Genomic DNA, 20,387 nt, shown 5'->3' with positions numbered 1-20,387 from the left:
TCTCGCCCCACTGGCACTGGAATACCCTTGAGCAACTCTCCCCAGCCTGATTAACAGCATGTGGAAACCCTCTGCCTCAGCTCTGCGTTAACTGAATGGAAACACTGACCTCTATTCCCCCTCGTCCTCTTCCTATCAGACACTTTTGGTGGAGTGTGAGTGGGAAGGGTCTATCTTTGGTGAACTCTGTGGCAGAAAAACGTCAACAAATTTTCCTTGGATCAGGAAAAAGTTCTTTTTTTTTTTCTTTTTTCTTTTCTTTTCTTTTCTTTTCTTTTCTTTTTTTTCCTTTTTTTCTTTTTTTGGCCTCTTTCAAGTAAAGTTCTTATAAGGTTTCAGTACCTTTTGGGTGTCCTTTAGGGATATTTTTGGGCATACGACAGCCCGACAGCGTATACGTTTTCAATAAAGGAGAGKGGCGTAAAGCAGAACTGCCCCGTTTTAATTTTCCTTTGGGAAGTGTGGTGACATACTGTGTATTTTTGAGCTGAAATGTGATGAGAACTCATTTGGCACTTAAAATATTTTTTTCCAGAGTCTGATTTTAATCAGCTAAATAACTGAAACCAACTCCTCCCAAGAACCCATCATAAAACCCAGCTTCTTACTCAATAAGTCTGCTTTCTGAGCTATCTTCTTGTCCAATTTTCCAATGGAAGATTGCCTTTTTTCCCATGGGAGCAATTCCCTTGGCGTAAGAGAATGCCGAAGTGAGTTGGAGCTTACGTACCARTTCCTGTCATCAGCCAGGCCTTATTGTATGGGATGGTCTAAGGATGCAGGGTATCAGCAGAGACYCTGCAGCCATTTTTGACCACCACTTGTGAATTCTTAAGCAGCAGGTTATCTGATGCTCATGATCCCTGATGCATATTGGACTGTATCATGGCATGATGCATGTATCATGGCATGGTGGTAGGGGGTACTGGGATGACATGGTGATGGAGAAAATCCTGCTTCATTGCAGCATCACAGCCTTTTCTCCTGATCCAGCAYGAGATCCTGGATTTTCTGTGCTGCCTGAGATACAAGCACCCTGACAAGAGGGCACGTGTTAAATCAGTGAACCTCACGCAGCATRCGTGAGTTTGGACAGATCTACTGTAAGGATGGAGATGTGGTGAGTCTTAGCAAACCTTTGCATAATGGTCCCTAGCAGACCATAAACTAGTAGAAATCAGAATACCTTTTAAACTACTGTGATTTAAGCTCAAGGTTAGTCTTATCTTCAGTGACTCTTGGGATTTTAAGAAGCACCAGTGATTGAAATCTCTTTCCTTTCTCTTCAAATATTCTCAGCTTCCCAATGGAGAGTTGCTTGTGCTTCTATTAGACCTTATAAAGATGGCATATTAATGTGAGAGTGAGTAGAATTCTCCACATGAATCCCAAAGAAAGCAAGCTCCCAATTTTGGATTGTAGTTTCTTTATAACTCTGGAGCATTTTATAGGGTAGAGATAACAAATCTGAACTGTTAGATCACAGTTTGAGTTTCTGACCTCAGCTGGAGTGTCTGGTGTAGGCCCTTACAAGTCAGACAATTACTATTCTAGGAGGATTTTACATTTCCTTGGTTTATAAGGAAATGCTAGGTAATTAGGAAGAAGTAAAACATGCAAAACTTTCTAGATGTRTAGGTAATATGGTTCAACTGCTTTTGAAGAACAGCCATCATGAATGATTTGATGCCCTCCTCTGAGGTTGTTAGGGCTATTACAGCCAATAATCAAACCTTCTTCAGCCACTTCCCTCTGAGAAAGGCAAAAACGAAGAAACTGAGAGAGACAAATGCAGTTTCACCCACCAGGAACAGAACACATCTTTGGAGATCACAGTCATGTAACTTCACCCTTCACTTTCGATAGAGCCACATTATTTAAAGATTTTTTTCTGATCCCTCGGTGGGGTCCCAAGGTGTCACAGTGTCGATGGCACATTGTATGGGCTATTGCTGCTGCAAGTGAGGGAACGTAGGAGAGACATGCTAAGTTTAACCCTCGAGATCTTTGTACTTGCAGCCTTCTCTGTTCCCTTTCTGGATGAGGAGGAAGGAAAGGTTGGTGGCTGCTTCTTCCCTGACTAGCTCATGACATATAGCATTGGAGAGACATAGGAGAGTCTTCACTCTTGATTAGTGAGAAAACTGCTCATTGCATTAGGTCAAACCGTGTCCTCATTTATGTCCTTGAGCCCTGCAGGACCAGATGTGGGTAGCATGGTCCCATAGGGTCAAGCTAATCTTTTGCCACCTTGAGAAGGTGTATATTTTGTAACTCTGGGGTTTTACACCCTGTGACTGTATTTTATTCAGGAATCAGACCCAGGCAGGCTTTCGCTACCGAGGGGCGACATCTTGAAAGCGCAGCATTTGTAGTCGGCGTGGAGACAGTTTACTGCACAGATTGTGTTTTGCTGCGTTCCCATAAAAGAGCACAGCGAACTGTAAACCTGAAGGGCACGATGCCGTATGCTTCCTTTCCCCGAACGGCTCGGGAAAGCAGTCTCCCGTTTTATACGTCTCATTGTCGATGGATGGCAACACGGTTGCCCGGCTATGTTTGTAGGATTCTTTACTGATAAAACTGCTGTAAAATCCATCCCCGCCAGCTGGTGCGACTTTTCCGTATGAGGGTTGGAGCTGTGCTGGCAACAGGTACTTTAGGGTTAAAGATTTGGCCACGATYGTAGAATACAAAGGCTGCATAGTTTTAAACGAGACAAGATGTGTAAAGTTGAGGTTCACGCAGAGAAACTGGTTGCAAGCAAGTGAATTTTACACTCTYGTATGGCTGACTAAAAGTGTGTTATTTAGCTGTAGGGGTTATTAAAAGCAATTCAGTTAATGGCATTTTTTCCTCCCCCTCCACAGGTCTCCCAAACTATGTTGTTTCTCTCAGTTGCATTTAATGCTCTTCTCAAGTTGTATCAATTGCTCTTGAATACGTTAATTTAAAGATATCTCCGCCAGCAGCAAACATGTTTACGGGATGCAAGGGAGCACAAATAAACGCTCCTTAGAGTTGCATGCTGGCTGTGACTGTGAAGTGTGGTTTTACCAGCGAAACAAAAATCCTTGTTCATTGTATTTGGATGTTCATTGTAGAGCTTAGTAGCAAAAGTTTACAAATTGGCTTCAGCTGCTTTCTTACAGATAGTTTAGCAGGAACTTCCAAGCTTCCCTGGGCTTAGCTCATGTGCGGTAGAAATCAGCAGCGGTCATTTGCACCCTTCTGGTTTGYGGCTTGCAGGCAAACCTGAAATATCTTCAGCTTATTGCAGTTATGCTCAAAAGGTAGTAAGTTTTAGTTTTTGATTTTGTCACCAGAATTGCTTCAGCGTGCTACCCGTTCTAAGCACTGTGCGCAAGGTAAACGGGAGTGTAAAAAAAGAAAAAACAGCCATTTCTCAGTAAATTAAAAAAAAAATCCTGTAGAGGTAATTTTGTAATGATTGAACGTACCCTTCGCCTCTTAAGTGCCTCCTAATTTTAYGTCTAATACTGCTGCATTTGAGTCAAAGGATTCATTGGAAAATTGCAATCAGGTAAAAATCTGGCAAGCCACAACTGTTCTCATTCACTGCAAGCCCTGAGTGCTCTTTCCAGTGTTCGGAATTCACTGAGATTAAAATCAAAATAAAAGAAAATAGTCTGCTGGAAACCCCAACTTCCAGTAAAGCTTATTTACCCAAAGAGTGTAAATTAGTTTGGTTAACAGAGCGGTGTGAGAATAGGAAGAACTTAGTCCAAATCTGTGACAAGAATGCCTTTAGCTTTTTAAAAAAGCTTTGTGTTAGGGTGGGGGTCAAATACGAACGTTTGGGCTGAGTGAGGAGTTTTGGGTTAAAAGGAAAGTAGGAAAAACTCCACGCTTTGCTTGCKGGAGGAAGAGCGAGGAGAGGGGGCTATGGAAGCTCTCTACCGCGCGTCTCCCCGGCTCTTTCCGCAGCCCCCTGCTCGCCGTGTGCTTCGCTGCCGCCTGCGGAGTCCCGGGAATTGCCCTGCTGACGCTGGGAGTGAACCCGCTCACCGGGGCCCTGGGCGCCTTCAACATTTTCCTGTACACGTGCTGCTACACGCCGCTGAAGCGGATGAGCATCGCCAACACGTGGGTGGGAGCCGTCGTCGGCGCCATCCCCCCCGTCATGGGGTGGACCGCGGCTACGGGTAGCCTCGACGCCGGTAAGTAGAAATCCAGAATTTACGTCTTGGGGGAGAGCGCTTGTGGGCGTTGCCTTTGGGTGTCTGAAAACATCTTCTTGAAAGGCAGTAACTMATGTTTTCTCTCCAGCCTAATTCTTTATGACCCAGTAGCGCTTCAAAACCCAGTGTATTCCACTGTTTGCAGCGCCAAGCTCACTGTTACAGCACTGTGCAAGCACTGAAGGAGCAAGCCCGACGGTATCATTCTGCCTTTGGGGGCATTTTAGGGATAAATACATCAGCTGGTGAAAGAACACGGTCCTACTGAATATGTGCTTAAGTCATCTTAAAAAAAAAAAAATCTAAAAAAGAAAACACTATTGTAGCAAGTGGGGTTCCCGTGGAAGAAAATGGTAAGCAGTTTCAGGATTAGAAACATACCAAGTTAGATATGACTTTCAGTCATGAGCTTTCAACAGGAAAATGCCCAGATGTGTTTACTGCTGTCTTTCCACATGCCAGAAAATATCCTAAGATGAATTTATGGGTGTATTTCTTAATTGCACACTTTTAAACTGTAAACTGTAAATGTTCCTTTCCCTCTCTCCTTGAAAAGCAGACAAAGATTTCTGTTTTAGTAACTGTGAACTGTTTTTACATCCCTCATAAAACTCTGATCTCTTCAACAGCTAAACGCTGACACAATTAGAGCTTGTTTTTCCTGCCAGCTAGAAACTTAAGAATCAAAGTAACTCTGCGGAGTTATATTCCAGAGAAACTCATGAAGTTCAGTTAACAGGTCTGTTAAGATTTTTTTTTTTTTTTTTTTTTTTTTTTTAGCACACACTCATCCCACCGTGTGGTATGTGTAAGACTGGAGTAATGCTTCCAGCAACAAGCCTTGTAGACAGAAGTTATCCAAATCTGTGCAAAATCCGTAGCACACCATTCTTCATTTAGGCTACKCACCTCCTATAAAAGYCACACTGAACTGGCTGTGTACAAATGTTCTGATATAGATCTAATCCAGAGCTAGGATGAAGGTGGGGTGTTTCTGGGKTTTTTTATTATTATTATTTTATTTATTTATTAGTTGTGTGCATTACTCCTATGCAAACATTTGTATCTTTGGAAGCTTTTTTTATATTTAGACATCTATGGTGTGTACGTATATGTAGTGTCTCATGTTAAGGAATGTACATCAGACCTYATTGGAAGCTCTCTGATTCTAAGGAGAAGAGAATAGATTAAAAGCACAGAATAAATGGATGTTTGTTATAACTCTATCACTCTGGCTGGTGTTGCTTAAACCTTGGCTCTTACAGCATTTAGGAATTTCTGTGCTGGCTTCAGCRTCTTATTGCCCAGTCAGTGCTGAAAGACGACTCTCACGTGCCCTTGCTTCCCCTTGCTTCAATGCCAAGTCCAGCCTGGAGGAGCTGCAGCTCCGATTCACCAAAAGGAATTGCGGTCGTAGCTGCCACGGTTCAAGTTTCCGTGGTTTCTCCCCTGCTTATGAAACAGCACCTAAACTGCTGCCGTAAACCCCAGCAGTGAAGTAAAGTAATAAGCTGTTCCTATATAATTTGCAGCTGAGTTTGCACATGTGCTTTTCTGCCAGCTCTGCTGTCGAGGGGATAATCCCAGGCAATGATGGAGGTAGTGGAAGACGGTAGATTTTCCCTGAACATGRTGATCTGCGCTGGTGCTTAACCTGATATATTGTCGGTTCTGGATAGCTAAAGCTTTCTACAGTCACCTCCCGATCTGTATCAATGAAGAGAGGTAGCTTATTTAGTAGTGAAAAAAATGTTCCTGGGGTGATACTAGTCTTTATACTGAAGTATCCTTGGGGGGAATCTTGAAAATGGTGACCTGAACCTAGGATTTCAGTGCATTGCAATATTAAAAAAAAAAAAGGAAAGTTTAAAGATTTGCAGTGTTTTAAGCATTCTGCTACTACGAAGAAAGAGTTCAGCACTGTGCAAGATTARAGCCTTTCTGAGTATGAGTGTGCGTGCACATACAAACATGCACAAAAGTGTAGACCTGCAGCCCTTCTCTTACCTGCCTGCCTACAGTTGTTGAGCTCATTATTAATGTGTAATGAGCTTGGAGACTTAACCGCTTTTTAGGTAGAAGTGTGAAACTACATTTGCACCTCGTTTAAAAAAAAAAAGACTGATTATTCCACCCAGTAACAAAGAGGAGTGTGAAGGAAAGTAGTCAGAAAACTAATGTTCTCATTAGGTTCTCAAAGAAGGTTCTCACAGTTTAACTGGTGGGTTTTGAGTTTAGGTTTTATTGTGGATTTTGCCTCCTTGTAATCTTACAGCAGTCACATTGTTGTACGAGTTGCTGGTTTTAGGGAAAATAATCTTTAAGTGCAGACCTTTAATTGCCACTGGGGTGTTATACCATGCTGTATATCCTAGATAGCTGTTTCTGCAGTCTGCTGTGTATCAGAGGTTCGATAGCATCGTGCGGCATGATTCATAAACAGCGTTATGAGATGTTGGTCATCTGATATAGTCGGAGCTCATTCCTAATTTTCTAATCTGGAAATAACAGCAAAGAGTCTCAAATCTGAGCCGCCTTGTTTTTGCTTGTCTGCGTTTTATTTATAACCTTATTTCAAGGGTTAATATCTTGACAGCTTCTAGCAGGAAATATGAATATTACGTGTTCCAGATAACCTGGGACTCTTCCATTTCTAGCGATGCTAATACTTGCTTATATTTATTATATTATGCATCTTCTGCAAATTTTTCAGTGGTTCCCAGTGATGATTGCTTCCATTTTTGGCCCTAATAGCTCTTTATTTATATGCTCTTAAGCCTGATTGAACATCCTGCCACCAACCATGGATTTTGTTCTGATGTAATTTAGGGAAAACATCACATTTCAAAAGAGAAAGATAACATTATCTCTGGGAAGATGTGGAATTCTTTGTTGTGGGCTGGGATTTTTTTTCTTTTTTTTTTTTAATGGCAGCTGTTTGAAACCGATGAAAGATTTGGAATGTTAACATTTCCTTGCTGGGGGAGCTGCGTGCAGGTGAGATGGTCAAAGGTGTGTGATAAATGTAATTTATCATGGGGATATCACTACCACATATCGGGGGTATTTATGCAGGGCTTAACTGCCAGACTGTGATTCGCAGCAACAAGTTTGCTTCCTTGAAAGCAGGGTGAGTTGTTCCTTTGTAGTACTATTTATTTCCAAAGATGTTTGTTTTTCTAGTAAAGCTAGATGCCCTCTAATCATTCCTTCTGATTTTACGAAGGACGGACTAGCAGGAAACTAATGAAATCCACTTAAAGCCCTAAGYGGTAGCATAAAGACGGAGGAAAAAGAGGAAAAGCTCAGCGGAGCCGCCGTTTTGGTCTGAGATTTTCCTTCCRCGCAGAAGCCGTGTTCAACAGCCCTCCTGTGCGTGACACTGTGCCTATCCTGTAGCACATAACATCTTTAGGAAGCAACCGASCTATTCATTTGGCATGCAGGAGCACCTCCGTACCCACGCTTTGAATTACACTTGTGCTGCTGGCCCGTCCCTTTAGCTGCTTGCTTGTTAGAGATGTTTGATGTCCCTTTTAAGTCCTCATTTCTAGTTGGCGAACCCAACTTGAGTCGGTGGCGATCGCTTCCGCGCCCGCGTTGCGCCACGGGCCCTTCTGCGCCTCTTCCCTTGAGCTTCGCCTGCTCCTGCACCCAAGGCTTGGTCCCAGCCGGCACGCCGAGGTCTTCCCGGAAAGCACTCGGTTGGATGGAAGCGACAAGCAGCTTATCAGTTCAGGGGATTTATTCCGCGTAGGTGGCGGTGGCAGAGCAGATAACAGCCTTGCTGGTGGAGCAGCCGTTAGAGCCCCGTGGTGGCCCGGAGCCGTGGGTCTTACTGCACCAAAGAATGTTTATCTGGAGAGACCATTTAGTTTATCTCAGATGCTCCACTTCTGGTCTSGCTTGCCTGAAAGACATCTTGGATTGATTTTCATTCATTTTCGGAAATTTAACTAATTCCTGGGGCTACGGAATTCGTAGGCTGCGTATCCATTGTAATCAAGGGGAGGCTGATTTTTAAATTGCCTGCGCTTTGTAATTCAAATTGTGTTGCCTGGCAGACATTAATTGTGGCAGCCAACATCTATTTACAARCGGGGATTTAGAAATGGGCAGTTCTTATCTGCTAGTGACATTTGGCAGATGGATGGGTTTAGTAAMCMMAAAAAAATGAATAAATAAAAAGGAGAAGGAGAGGGGGTCYGTGGCCCAACCTGGCAATTGCTGGAGTCTTTTAGACCTTCCTTGATGTGGCACTTGTCTGCTAGGAGGAGCAAAGCAGCAGCTCARTTGCACACAGAACGAGCTTGGGTAAAAACTGTATAAAGTGAGGCAGAGGGACAATACGAGTAAGCAGCTATTRTAAATTGTAAATTTAGGCAGTGGACTTTTGGGGGGTTTTTTTATTTGTTTTTTTCTTTTTTTCCTTTCCAACTTCACAGGAGACAAAGGACGTGGCAGTTGCACCGCTGGGTCGCCTTGGGGTGCAAGATTTCCGCTGAAAGATGAATGCACAGTGAAATCACCGTGCCAGTTCTCYGCGCCGCACGCGGCTCCTTGGAGCAGGCAGGGCAGACGGGATGGGATTGCGTCTCGGCTCCGGTGCCCTGGTCGKGTCCCGCGCCTGGCAGGTGCCGGCACTCGGCCAAGCTGGGCACCCCAAAAGCGACCGGGCGAGCGCCGTTAATTAGGAGCCCGTGCGCAGCGGGGCAGCTTTTGCAATCCTCGGTTCAATCTAGTGCTTTGACAAACTTTGGCAAACGCTTCTTAAAACACATTAGCACGTATGAACGGTCTGGGAATTTCACCTTACCCAACAGGCTCACGTTTTTTTATGGCATATGGTTCTGGGGTTAGCTCAGATGAATTATGCACTTCTCGAAGAAGCGGCCGAGCGGGAGCAAGGAGCGACTTTTTTCCTCTCTGCCGCGTGAGTAGGAGCAAGCTGCACCGTCTTGTACCTTGGCTTGACTTTTCCTGCTTGATCAAGTTTTGCAAGAAAAAGCCACGTTTGGGTTTCTATGGAGAGGTGCAAGGCTTCCAGCAGTAATAACCTGCTGCGTGTTGTATAAAAAGCATATGTGCACGTGTGTGTCAACAGGCGGGTACTTTTCTCACCGTGCCGAGTGCACCTGGGGAGGTCCTGTTTCCCCCGTTTCAAGGCATTGGCAAAGCCCATCTCCCCGCAGCGAGGAAGCTCGCTGGATCTCCTGGCAGCGGCGGGCACTACGGCTCATCCCGTCGTCCGCGCGCGCATCCRCCATCCCCTTCCCTTCATCTCCTCCAGCGCTGGCGTCTCCGGCAGCCCCGCGGCACGCACAAGCCTTTTGTGCCCTCTCGCAAAAGAAACAGCTATTGAAACCGTGACCATGAAGCTCTTCAGGGTTTTCTTTTTTTTTCCCCCGCAGTGTTTTCCTCCTTGCCCTTCGTTTACATAACCGTCTAACCTTGAAGGCACGCAATTACCGCCGGAGCGCCGGAGCTGCGTGTGCCTACATTGACGCCAGCCCTGTTGTTTGCGCTGGAGGGACCTTGTGTAAAGCTTTAGAAAAGATACTTTTTTCTCCGTCCTCTTCCTCTCAAGGCTGCTTAGCTGCTCATGTGTGTCACCCTGCACAATCAGCAGCGTGTTTTTTTGGTTTCCTAGCAGGAGCAAAAGGGCCAGTTGTTGTCCTGCTCTGCTGCCAGCGTAGGAGATAGAGGCAGTAGGAAAATCCGGTGGAATTCTGCTGGTTTTGTTAAGGCTTGTGAGCAGAAAATTCCCCCAACGCCTTGATATTTGAGAATGTTCCCTAATCGCAGATTAAGATGTAAATTTGGGAGAGCTGATCCCTTTTCGCCTCCCAAAGACAACTGTGAAAATCAAATAGCAGGCAGCGGTTTTAGTTCAGGAGAGGTTTTTATCTGGGCGGTATCTTGAACACATGTAATCCGAGGCCAATTGATTGACCCTACTAGTTATTTTCCATCACTAAAACTAGGTGTAGGAAAGATATTAATTATAGCCTGTTCTAACTCTCCCTTCACAAAAAAAAAAAAAAATTGCTATTGCCACTCAAGTAAAGCAGTATTTGTATTTCAGGTCAGAACAAGTGTGTTTTGGACCTAGCTCTCCAAAAGAAACCTTTGGGGTGTTTAGCAGTGAACCTGCAACAGGCACTAAGGCGTACCTATTACAGACTTAAAAAATTTTCCTTTACGCCCAGAATTGCTGCACATTGAGAAATCACCTAAGAAAGCTGCTGTGTTAAACTGGTGAGCAAGCACAGAAGAGAAGGGTAGAGAAGAGAAGCTCGGGGGCTAAGCTGAGTACGTGCCTTGCCAGTGCGACATCCTGCAAAAATCACTCAGGACCGCAGCGAAGAACGTTTTGCATCGGCTGCGCTTGGAGGAGAGGGGAGCGGGGGGAATGCCAAGCCTTGAGACACGGTCACTCACAAGCAGGTGGCTACAGCTGGACTAATTCAAGCCGCTGCGCTCTAATCTGCCTTGTCTGGATTAAGGAGGAGTAATTTGTTCAACGTCTTTTAGCTGAGAAGAGCCAGTTGTGCGCTACGGGGTAAAACGGTGTGTGGTTGCTTCCTGCCTGCGCTCCGGCTCCCAAACCCACTTGCGTCTGCCGGGAGCCAAACTCGTACCCGTTTCCTAGAGACAACAGGCCGGTGCTTTCCTCTAATAAGGCAGCGAGCTACCAAGGTCTGGAAATAATTTTAAAAATTCCTTCACATTATTCAAGGCAGAAGAATTACTAAAATTGTGCTTTAAGCAAAACAGCGTTCTTAGGTTGCCAAGGCAGTAAACACCAGCTTTGGGAAATGCAATAAGATTTCAACATCTGTTTCGGAGCTGATATTTTAACCATTCTGTGTTTATTTTAATGCCTGGTTGGCCAATTCCCAGTCAGACGGATGCAAGACCAAAGAAAAGACAGAAGGAACAAGTCTGTCCTTGAATTAATGCTACAGATCAGCTTCTCCCTTCTCTTTTTTTTCAGTATGAATTAAATAAATAGGTGTTTGCCCTAAGTAGACCTTGCAAGTGGCACCAAAGCCTTGCCTACCCCTGCGTAAACCGAGGGCAGCGTGCGTAGTCCAAAGAGCAGTGAGAAGGAGAAGGGGAGAGAACACACACTTCGAGAACGCGCTGTTGGCGCTTTTACAGGACACGATGTCGATACGTCAGGGCCTCTGCAGCTCACCTTGGACACCTTTGCCTGGGCTTGTGCAGATTTGTCTACCCACGCAGGCTCACGGGCCTCGAGCTGGTCCGGGAGCTGCACAGTCGCGTTGACGGGGCTGTTCTCCAGCCCGTTCCTCAGCTCGTTCCAGTCGTTTGGTGCCCCGGGAATAACCGACCTTCAGAAATTTTCCTCCGGGTGTCGGCGAGGTAGTGCCGAACCCCCGAGCGACGTTTAAAGCAGGCAGCTGCGATAATTGATGCGTGGGGCGACCGCTCTGGGCGCCAGCTGTGCGAAATATAAAGTGCTGTGATGGTGAAATGCGTTGTCAGCGTGCAAGAGGCAAATTTCAAATGACCGCCTGGCGCAGCGTCGTCCGCAGCAGGCGAGAGTCAGGCGGGATCCCGGCGTTTCCTCGTAGCGGGTGATAAAACGGGTTGCCATCCGCGGATTGTTTCACGTGAATGGAACAGTTGGTTCGACGTGATGCTCCAGGCAGGATTTCTGTTGGACTGCTAGCTTAATGGCTGGGTATTCCCACCATTTCTTGGATGACCCGTGCATCCGATACCGGACACGAGCCGTTCAGGGAACAAGGAATAGAGCTTTCCAGCTCTGCATCGCTGAGCCGTCTCCCAGGACGGAGAGGACGAGAAGTGGTGGCCRTCTGACCAGCACTGCACTCTTGGTGCGTCGGTCAGTGGCCAGCGTTCACGTCATTAAAACCATCTTCCTGTCCTGTGCTCTTAGGCGCTTTTCTTGGCGGAGAGGCCAAGGATTGAACGGGTGCAGGCACTGGCGTTGCTCACCAGCCTGAGATTCGGGCTGATCAGCAGACGAGGTTGTCAAAGTGCATCACCAGGGCAGCTTGCCCCGATGTATCTGAACTGCTCTTTTTTATGATGAAGCATTTTGTTGTCTTGAGATGGTCCTCTGACTCATGAATGGCTTTAAAGGGAAAAAAACGTGGATTTTTAGTCAAAGTTTAGAGAGACTACGTGGCGTTCCTGACAACCTGAAGGACACAAATTTGCAGGTGGTGCCTGTTATTCCAACAAGGTCCACTCTTTCAGATTGCAAGCCCAGCATCACTAGTGGCTTTTGAAAATCTCATCTCACAGTTATTGCCAGGTCTTAACCARTTTTGTTGAAGCTTAAAATGTCTTGCTAAGCAGTTTCTGAATCACGATGGAATTTAGTGTCTTGCTTGTTTTAGAAAAAATGMAATTTGCTGAACTCGAGTATTTTACTAGCTAAAAATTTATTTAAAGAGAGAAATAATCAAGATTTTCTGCCTTTTTCATCTTCAGTTGACATTTTGGCTTCATCTGAGTTATTAAAATTAAAAAAAAAATCTTGTTCTGGCTTATGACAGGAGATATTACTATTTAAATATTTTTAAGAGAATCTAGGAAAAATAGTAGTGGTTTAACCTTAAGGTTCATGATGAACTGTGAAATCTATTGTTTACCTTTAACTCCGTGAAAGCTATAGGTTCTCTGCTATCCTGTAACTTCTGAGATGATTTAAGCCAGTACAGAGTGAAGATAAAACAACAGGAACTCAATAGGAAAACATTTTATACCTGTTTTGCCCACAAAGGTGAAAGAATAATGAAGAACTGGGGTTGGAAGATGTGCCGGCTCCGTGTGTTACAGTGGTGAATTACCTGCTCTGGTCTTAATTAGGAACCCTGCAGAGAAAAGGGAGATTTACATTGATGCAACTCRGTTCCCAAACTGCTGGGAACCACAYGGAAGAAACAGAGTAGGCTCTGCAGTATTTTGAACTGMGTAATTCTCCAGAGTTAGTCTCTCTATAACGTGGCTTAAAAACACTGCTGAACTAATCATGACATAGCTRACATTCGTTAAGTAATTAATGAGGATCACGATGTTTGCTCTGGGCTTGAACAGGAGTCCTATTTTGGGYTCTTTTGATACTGAATTATACTGTAGCATGTGCTGTGCTTTGCAAGCTGTCAGTCTTAGGCGATGGTTAAAAACCTACGGCAACCCAATGATCTCGACTGATGTAAAGGAAATCACAGGATGTACCGGGCACATGGGGAATCATCAAAAAGATCAGGTCAGTTATAGTCCTCATAATGCTCTCTTAAATTGTTTTACTGTTTGGCTTCTCTGCAAAATATCTGTTATCTCAGTGGTTGCAGTGTAGGCACAGTATTTAAATTCCAAAGGCTGGCGTGTGAAAACCAGAGCGGTTAGAGAATTGTTTTGTGTGTTTGAGGTTTAGGGTGTGTTTTGAGCTCGGCTGCACGCACCGTTTGAACAAGTGAGCAGGTGAAGCCCGCGTGACGGATGGGGCAGGCGGGAGTGGAGCCCATGGCTCGCTAAAGGGAGGCTGGCAYGTAGCCGCGGGAAGCGGGCACAGGCTGCGCGCGTGCATGCTGGCCCTGGCGCCGGCCGCTTGCATTTCCCCTTCTGATGGAGAACTGCAATTTGCCTTTSCTCGAGTTAGGAAGAATGACAAGGGAATGTCTAGAAAGCACACCAGATGTGAAACTTGAAAAATATTCATATCGTAGTTTTATCAGATTCAGTATCTTGCCTCTGGTAATATGTTTTACAAGAATAAGGAAGCACTAAAGGATAACATATTGCAAGAGCATTTTCCCTGTCATTTGTCCTGGTAGAGAGTGTGCTGATCCCTGATAAAATTCTATCTCAGTTCTTTCCCCTGGGTTTCAGCAGAACTGAATCAAGTCCTGTTAGYATCAGATTTACAGTTGTTGGCCCTGGCCGTGATTTTGTGAAATGAATGGTGATTTTGGGGTGCTCCGTTTTGAACTATCTTAAAAGCTTTGGATTTAGAGAGGACTCTAAGGATCCATCCCTTGAAAGTCAGACTTTAAGATGGTTCAAACCACAAGATTTGCAAACATCTTGGGCCGTATGAAAATCACCTGCAATTCTGTAGCAGGCAACATTGTTCTGAAAGCTGCATCCCCTCTACATGAGTGTCTATCCCCCATGCTTAATGTAATCAACCGCCAGAGGCATATACTCACCTAATGGAAATATTTGTTACCCTTTATAAAAAGTGATGAGACAGGGTTTTATGCTGCTAATGTATCTTATAGGCAACTGGAAACTGKATTTTTATTCAAGTCTGATGGGCCATTCCTTCACTGGTTGATAAGGGAGGGCAAGAAAGGTCTTTTGCAAACATAGATTATTATTTGCGTTGCCACARCATTGCGTGGTGTGCTGTTGAAGACAAGAATGAGACATGCCCAGYCCCAAGGAAATACGGCCAAAACAGATGGAGATGTGAACCACAAAGAAGTTCAAAGGAGACAGTAGCTTAGTTTTTACTGCTGGTACAGTCCTAGCAGTCACTGGACAGAAGAAGTGAGAAGAAGAGGAAGAATTGAAGGACATTAACCCACATGGAGACACACATTCCCATTTGTGTTTCTRTCAGGTGATTAAGAAAATGATAGATTCTCAGCTCCGTAAGTGAGAAGCAGTTTCCAGAAAGAATGAACTCATGGAGGCAGGAAGATGCAAAGAAAGTGTTAAGACTGGAGTGTTTGAGAGCTAGAGAAACAAAAGGAAAATCCAGGAATGCTCATAATGTGGAACAGCCTTGGGGGATTTTTATGTCTTCAGACAAAATTAGCAAACATAGTTTAGTCTGAAGGCCTTCCTGAAGCTTGCTGAAATCAGCATAACTTCCCTTGGCCTTGATGAACCTTGTACCTCGTCCTGAGGATAGCTGGAAAATTGTGAAAAATGTGATGCATTGATAGCTCTCTTTTTTTAAATTTTAAAGTAGCTCATCAGTGTGAATGGAGTTATTTGATCAAATTATTTTGAAATGGCTGGGATTGCTTTGAAGAAATSAGTTCTCGGTCTTCTGTTGCCTCATTAGCCACATCTGCCTGTTCTGCTGCCTCCTCGAGGTCTGTGATCTAAGACCTCCAGTGCCGTGGGGGCTTTCCTTTCTTCACACAGTGAACGAACAGTAAGATTAACCGTGCTGCAGACTGTCAGGGTACTGTTATTTTCCTAGTACTCTGGAGGATGCCAGCTTATCCTCCTTTTCTGTTTGTGTTTCATTGAGCAGGACCCCATATTTCTGGCTAATAACATATATGTGACTCACTGCTCTGTCCATTGGCTTTTTTCTTCTCAAGATGCACCAACCTGGGCACCTGAGAGTGGAATCTAGAGACTCCTGGGAAAACAGTGTCTTGCCCAATTTCTGCTTTGATTCTGTTGACCTTCTCTCAGATAGAGACTGATTAGTGCAGAGATCATTAGCAATGCTTTAGTCAGTGAGAGCAGATATTAGGGAGAAGTAACACGATGAAATGCTTTCCAAATTAAACAAGTTATCAAAAAACAGAAGAACTGTGCATAACCCTGTGTGAGTTAAAGACAGAACATCCTTTAACTCCTGYCTGGGTTCTTAGGTCTGTTTTTGCAGGTGAAGCCCACATTTGCTGAAGTCTATATGCAGCATTCCTTCACCATGGCCCAGCTGGGCACTCTAATGCCTATTTCCTTCTCTCTTTTCCACTGCAGGTGCAGTACTGTTAGGAGGAATCCTCTATTCCTGGCAGTTCCCTCATTTCAATGCCCTGAGCTGGGGGCTGCGAGAAGATTACTCCCGAGGAGGATACTGCATGATGTCTGTGACACATCCAGGGCTGTGCAGGCGGGTGGCTCTGCGGCACTGCTTGGCCTTAATTGGACTCTCAACAGTGGCTCCTGTGCTCGACATCACCACGTGGACTTTCCCTATCATTTCACTCCCTATTAACCTGTACATCTCCTACCTCGGCTTTCGGTTCTACAGGGATGCAGACCGCAGCAGTTCTAGGAAGCTTTTCTTCTGCAGTCTGTGGCATTTGCCGTTGCTGCTGCTTGTCATGTTCACATGCAAGAAACCTTTCCTGGAGAAGGAAGAGAAAGGCGATCTCAGTGGAAATCATGGCAGGGCTGTGGAAATTAGATTGCCTTAAATGTCAATTATTTGTCATCAATGTGACACATCAGGTAGCGTATTTTAGTAATTATGGGAGGGGGAAGCCTGTTGTGATCTGTTTGAAGAATTGTTTGTGCCTAGTGACCACTTCATGTGATGATTTTCTGTGTTCTTCTTAAAGGGAAGGGACGTGAGAGCTTAATGCATTCATGGGCCACGGGCCTCTTTCACTCATCACAGATTAAATTCTAGCCTCCATCAGAAGCACATCACTTTCTGATGGCCTTCCAAAGTCTTTGTGGGTCTTGATCTCAYGTCTCATGGGTAGGATTTCAGTTAGCAAATCACATACGCACACTTACCAAATGCCATCACTGGCAGCCTTGGCAAAGAAGTCAGGAAGCGACAAATGAATGGTTTATCACCCCCCAACAAATGAGCAGCCTTTTCAAATTAAGCTTTGAGGCCCATGTTGGAGTGGGTGAGCTTGTGTTGTCTCAGTCCATGCCGTTCCTGCTCTATTCTTACAGAGGCCTTCAGTTTCTGAGACTGTCAGTCGGTTACGTTTCCCAAGGTTCCCATTCACTTCAGTAGATTTTGGGGTTTCATATAGCCTTCACAATCCTAAAGAAATGAAGAAAACTATCTTACAGCACACTACACATCAGCATTTAAAGAGCCTGAAGATAAACAGATACTCCATAGCATATACTTTGAAAGACCCTCTTAATCATTTTACCGTATATCCATTCCAGTGAATTTCTGTTTTTATGTTATTAAGRTTTGGATCCTGTGTGCCAGATATTCAGCTGGTGAAAACTAGTATTATTGTTTATTCCAGTGAAGCTTTGAAAAGATATACCAGGTGAGAATTGGATCTTAGAGTCCAATAGTTTTAAGGCTTTTGTGTGCTAATGTGTCTTGTGCCTGCCCATTTACTCTAAGTGCCCATCTACTAAGGAGTTAGCTCCTGTACTGGATGAGCTCTGGGCTTGCATCAAGAATTTGAACTGTATTTAATCTCACACCACCGTGTTTTGAAGGCCTCATTTGGGGTATGTTATCAGTAAGGAAGCACAATTTATGGAAAAAAAAGGGATGTTTGGGGGGATGATTTATCTGATATGATAATTTCAAATTTTTGATGCAACCAAGGTCTTTCAAAAAAATGTTGGGGATGGTCCTATTAGGAGAATGTATCACCTCTGTTAACTGATACGATGTAATACATTTTCTAGGCACAGTCTGATATATTTATGATGCTGTTTTGGGGCTGCGGCTAGCCCTGAACATACGTGGTTTGACTGTGACCAGCTGGGATACTTCCAAACACAGCAGTATCTACTGTAGACAAGGGTTATGTTATAGTTTGTTGTGGTAGTTAATGCCTGTTATGACTTGACGCATTTTCATGCCAAGATTTCTTTCCCATGTGGAAAGGGCCTGGGCAGCACCACTGTGCATCCAAAGACGTCTGCTGGTAGGAATACCTGAAATGGGAGACAGTTTCTCTAATCTGATCCCAAATAAAGCCCTTCAAGAAACTTCACAAATCTGCCAGCATGTGCTTATCATGCTGACGTAAAATCTTCACTGGGTGCTTTCATGATCCAAGCCCGTCTTCTGGTCTCGGTTACACTGGTGTAAATCAGAAGTGACACCGTTAACCTCTGCTCTGTCGGCCAAGGTGCTTCATAGGAACAGAGCCACCTGTTTTACATGGCTCTTAAATAACCAGTTGTAAGATTTCCTGACTCTCTCAAGTGATTGCAGATGACAGTACTGAGTTCCCTGGTACTGTTTATCTGACAGGCTCCATTGTACTCAAGTTACTGTGGGGAACATTTCATAGAAATATCTGGAAACCATACAACTGTGCAACTCCTTAATTTGTTTTGAAAATGCATTCAAGCTTTTCTGCAATAAAGTGCATACTGTACAAAAACAGAGAGGATTGCTCAAGAGCTGTTTGTTTTAAACAATTTGGATAATTGTAAAGGTATTTGATGATAGGTCTGCGGTGTTTCAAGTAGCAACAATGTTCTTCTTGATCCCTGCAAGAACAAGGACAGCTTGCAAAGTGCTTGTTTATTGTGCAAAAAGCACACTGAAGATAAGTCGCTAGTGGAACGTGTTTGTGCAAAGCAAAGGAATCTGGTGAGCCTTTAGCTGTGAGAGGAAGCTGTAAMGAGCGGCCGGCTCACAGGAACCGTAGGTTTGGCTCATGCAGGCAGAAAGCAGAAAACGGCACTGAAGCAACAGGCTTGTGGTTTTCTCCAAAGTCATTAGAGATCCAGGCGTCAGAATGGCCTGCAAGCATGGGGCACCGTCCTGACAAACACAGTTCTTATTAAAGGTCCCAAGGACRTGCCTGTGGTTCACAGTTTTGAAGAGCAGCCATCTTCATTTCTTGGGCCAAAATGTGTGATATTCACAGATTTTAAGGCCAGACATGAGCTTTGTAATCATCACTGAGTGTCTGCAAAATGGCAGTCACAGAATTGCACCACCATCTCCCCACCCAGTCTGTCTAGCCTGTAGAGTGGGCGTATCTTTAGAAGCAATGGATCTGGAAGTTAAAGATGAGAAATAACTTTGTTTTTAAAAAAGCTTTTTCCAACTAGCTAGAAAGTGTTCTCTGCTGTGCCCCCAAATGGCCATATATCAGATATAAATGAAGTGATGTATTACAATTTAACTGTCTTAGAAATTGTTGCTGTTGTATGTCCTTTTTAAATAAAAACATTGCCAAATTTAAATTCTGGTTACATTTAGATAGATACAATAGGTACTGTAAGATGCCCATTTCAATATTTTTGGTGTCACGATGGAAATGAAAAAGTACTAAACCATCTGCCTTTGTTCAAGGGCGTAGCTGATCTCTGTTACCTACATCTAGGATTGATGTAGGTCATTCCCACTGCAGTACTGCTCATATTAATGCCTAAACTCTGTAGGGAAAGAGGCAGAAGAGGCAAGTGAGTGACTTGCCTGTGATTACTTTGCACAGCTGAGGCAGTGCCAGAAGTTTAACTTAGGCTTCCTGCAGCTCAGTCCCATGCCTTGCAAGCATCAGGTCAYCTTGCATGGCTCCTTCGATCTGAAAGGATGTTTCCTACATAGAAATGCAGGTTTTTTTCTTGTCCCATTCAAAAGACTTGAATRTAAGTTGATTGTCATCTCTGTATCCTGGTTATTGGATATGTTCCCCATGAATTGGCCCATCTGGAACATACCTGCCATTTATGTGGTAGTAAAGAAAAGGCAGCAGTGTGCCATTTCCCTTGAGCTCCTGGATCTGCCAGTTCCTGAGATGGTCTCGTGTTGCTGTTATAGCACTTTGCCAACGATATCCTTCAGTGGGCAATTTTACGCCACCAGAAGCATGTGCAGAAGCTCGCGGAGGAATCTGGGCTGGTGACTCAAGAGTGTGAAGCTAGTTTTAGCCCATTTGGACTTTAAACCCCAAGTATGACTGGAGAAGTGTGGTTTTGTGGATAGAACAGTAGCTGTAAGGCTCAGGAGAGCTTAATTCTTTTGAGATCTCTGAATAAGAAATACGATCTCTCTGTAAAATAGAGWTGATGATGTTTTGTCTCATTGGACCTGTAAACAACTCTGTAGCTCGAGCCCTATGAGGCCTTGAGCTTGTGACCTTTCCCTGCTGCTCTGGTACAATGGTATCAACGCACTGATGCCAAAACATCAAACTTTCTGTACTTCAGCTGCACCATTTGTTATCAGAGGGAATACTGTGTTTTGCCAGTCCCCTAACCTTTATTCTTTAGGGCCTTTTAAAGAGAGCACCGGCTGATGGTGAGAGCAGCCTTACTGCAAGCTGCGACTTGGATTCTACCCCTGGTTCTGTTGTTTTCTCTGATCTTTAGCAAATCGCTTAATCTCAGTACAACACTTGCCTTGCAGGACAATTTGGAAAGCTTAGCTACGTTATTTTAAATTGCTCTGAGCTCTTGCATTAGCGGGTAGCGTTGTATGATTCCATATAGCCGCTTGCAGCGTCTCAGCGTGACGGACATCCCAGAAAGCCA

At 44.4% G+C, this 20,387-nt stretch overlaps 1 protein-coding gene across 1 annotated transcript in view; it reads left to right on the top strand.

Moving 5' to 3' along the window:
• The window catches only part of COX10 (cytochrome c oxidase assembly factor heme A:farnesyltransferase COX10), a 99,494-nt gene extending 81,207 nt beyond the window's left edge, over positions 1-18,287 (top strand). The window contains exons 6-7 of the mRNA XM_085298313.1: positions 3,949-4,181; positions 15,936-18,287. Coding sequence (XP_085154439.1) covers positions 3,949-4,181; positions 15,936-16,375 — 673 coding nt within the window. The 3' untranslated portion in view covers positions 16,376-18,287. The remainder of the gene's footprint in view (positions 1-3,948; positions 4,182-15,935) is intronic.
• Positions 18,288-20,387: the final 2,100 nt, after the last annotated feature.

Source organism: Rhea americana, unplaced genomic scaffold (genome assembly GCF_003343005.1).
Source record: "Rhea americana isolate MKP2758 unplaced genomic scaffold, rheAme1 scaffold_138, whole genome shotgun sequence".
NCBI lineage: Eukaryota > Metazoa > Chordata > Aves > Rheiformes > Rheidae > Rhea > Rhea americana.
This window is presented reverse-complemented; position numbering and strand designations above follow the sequence as displayed.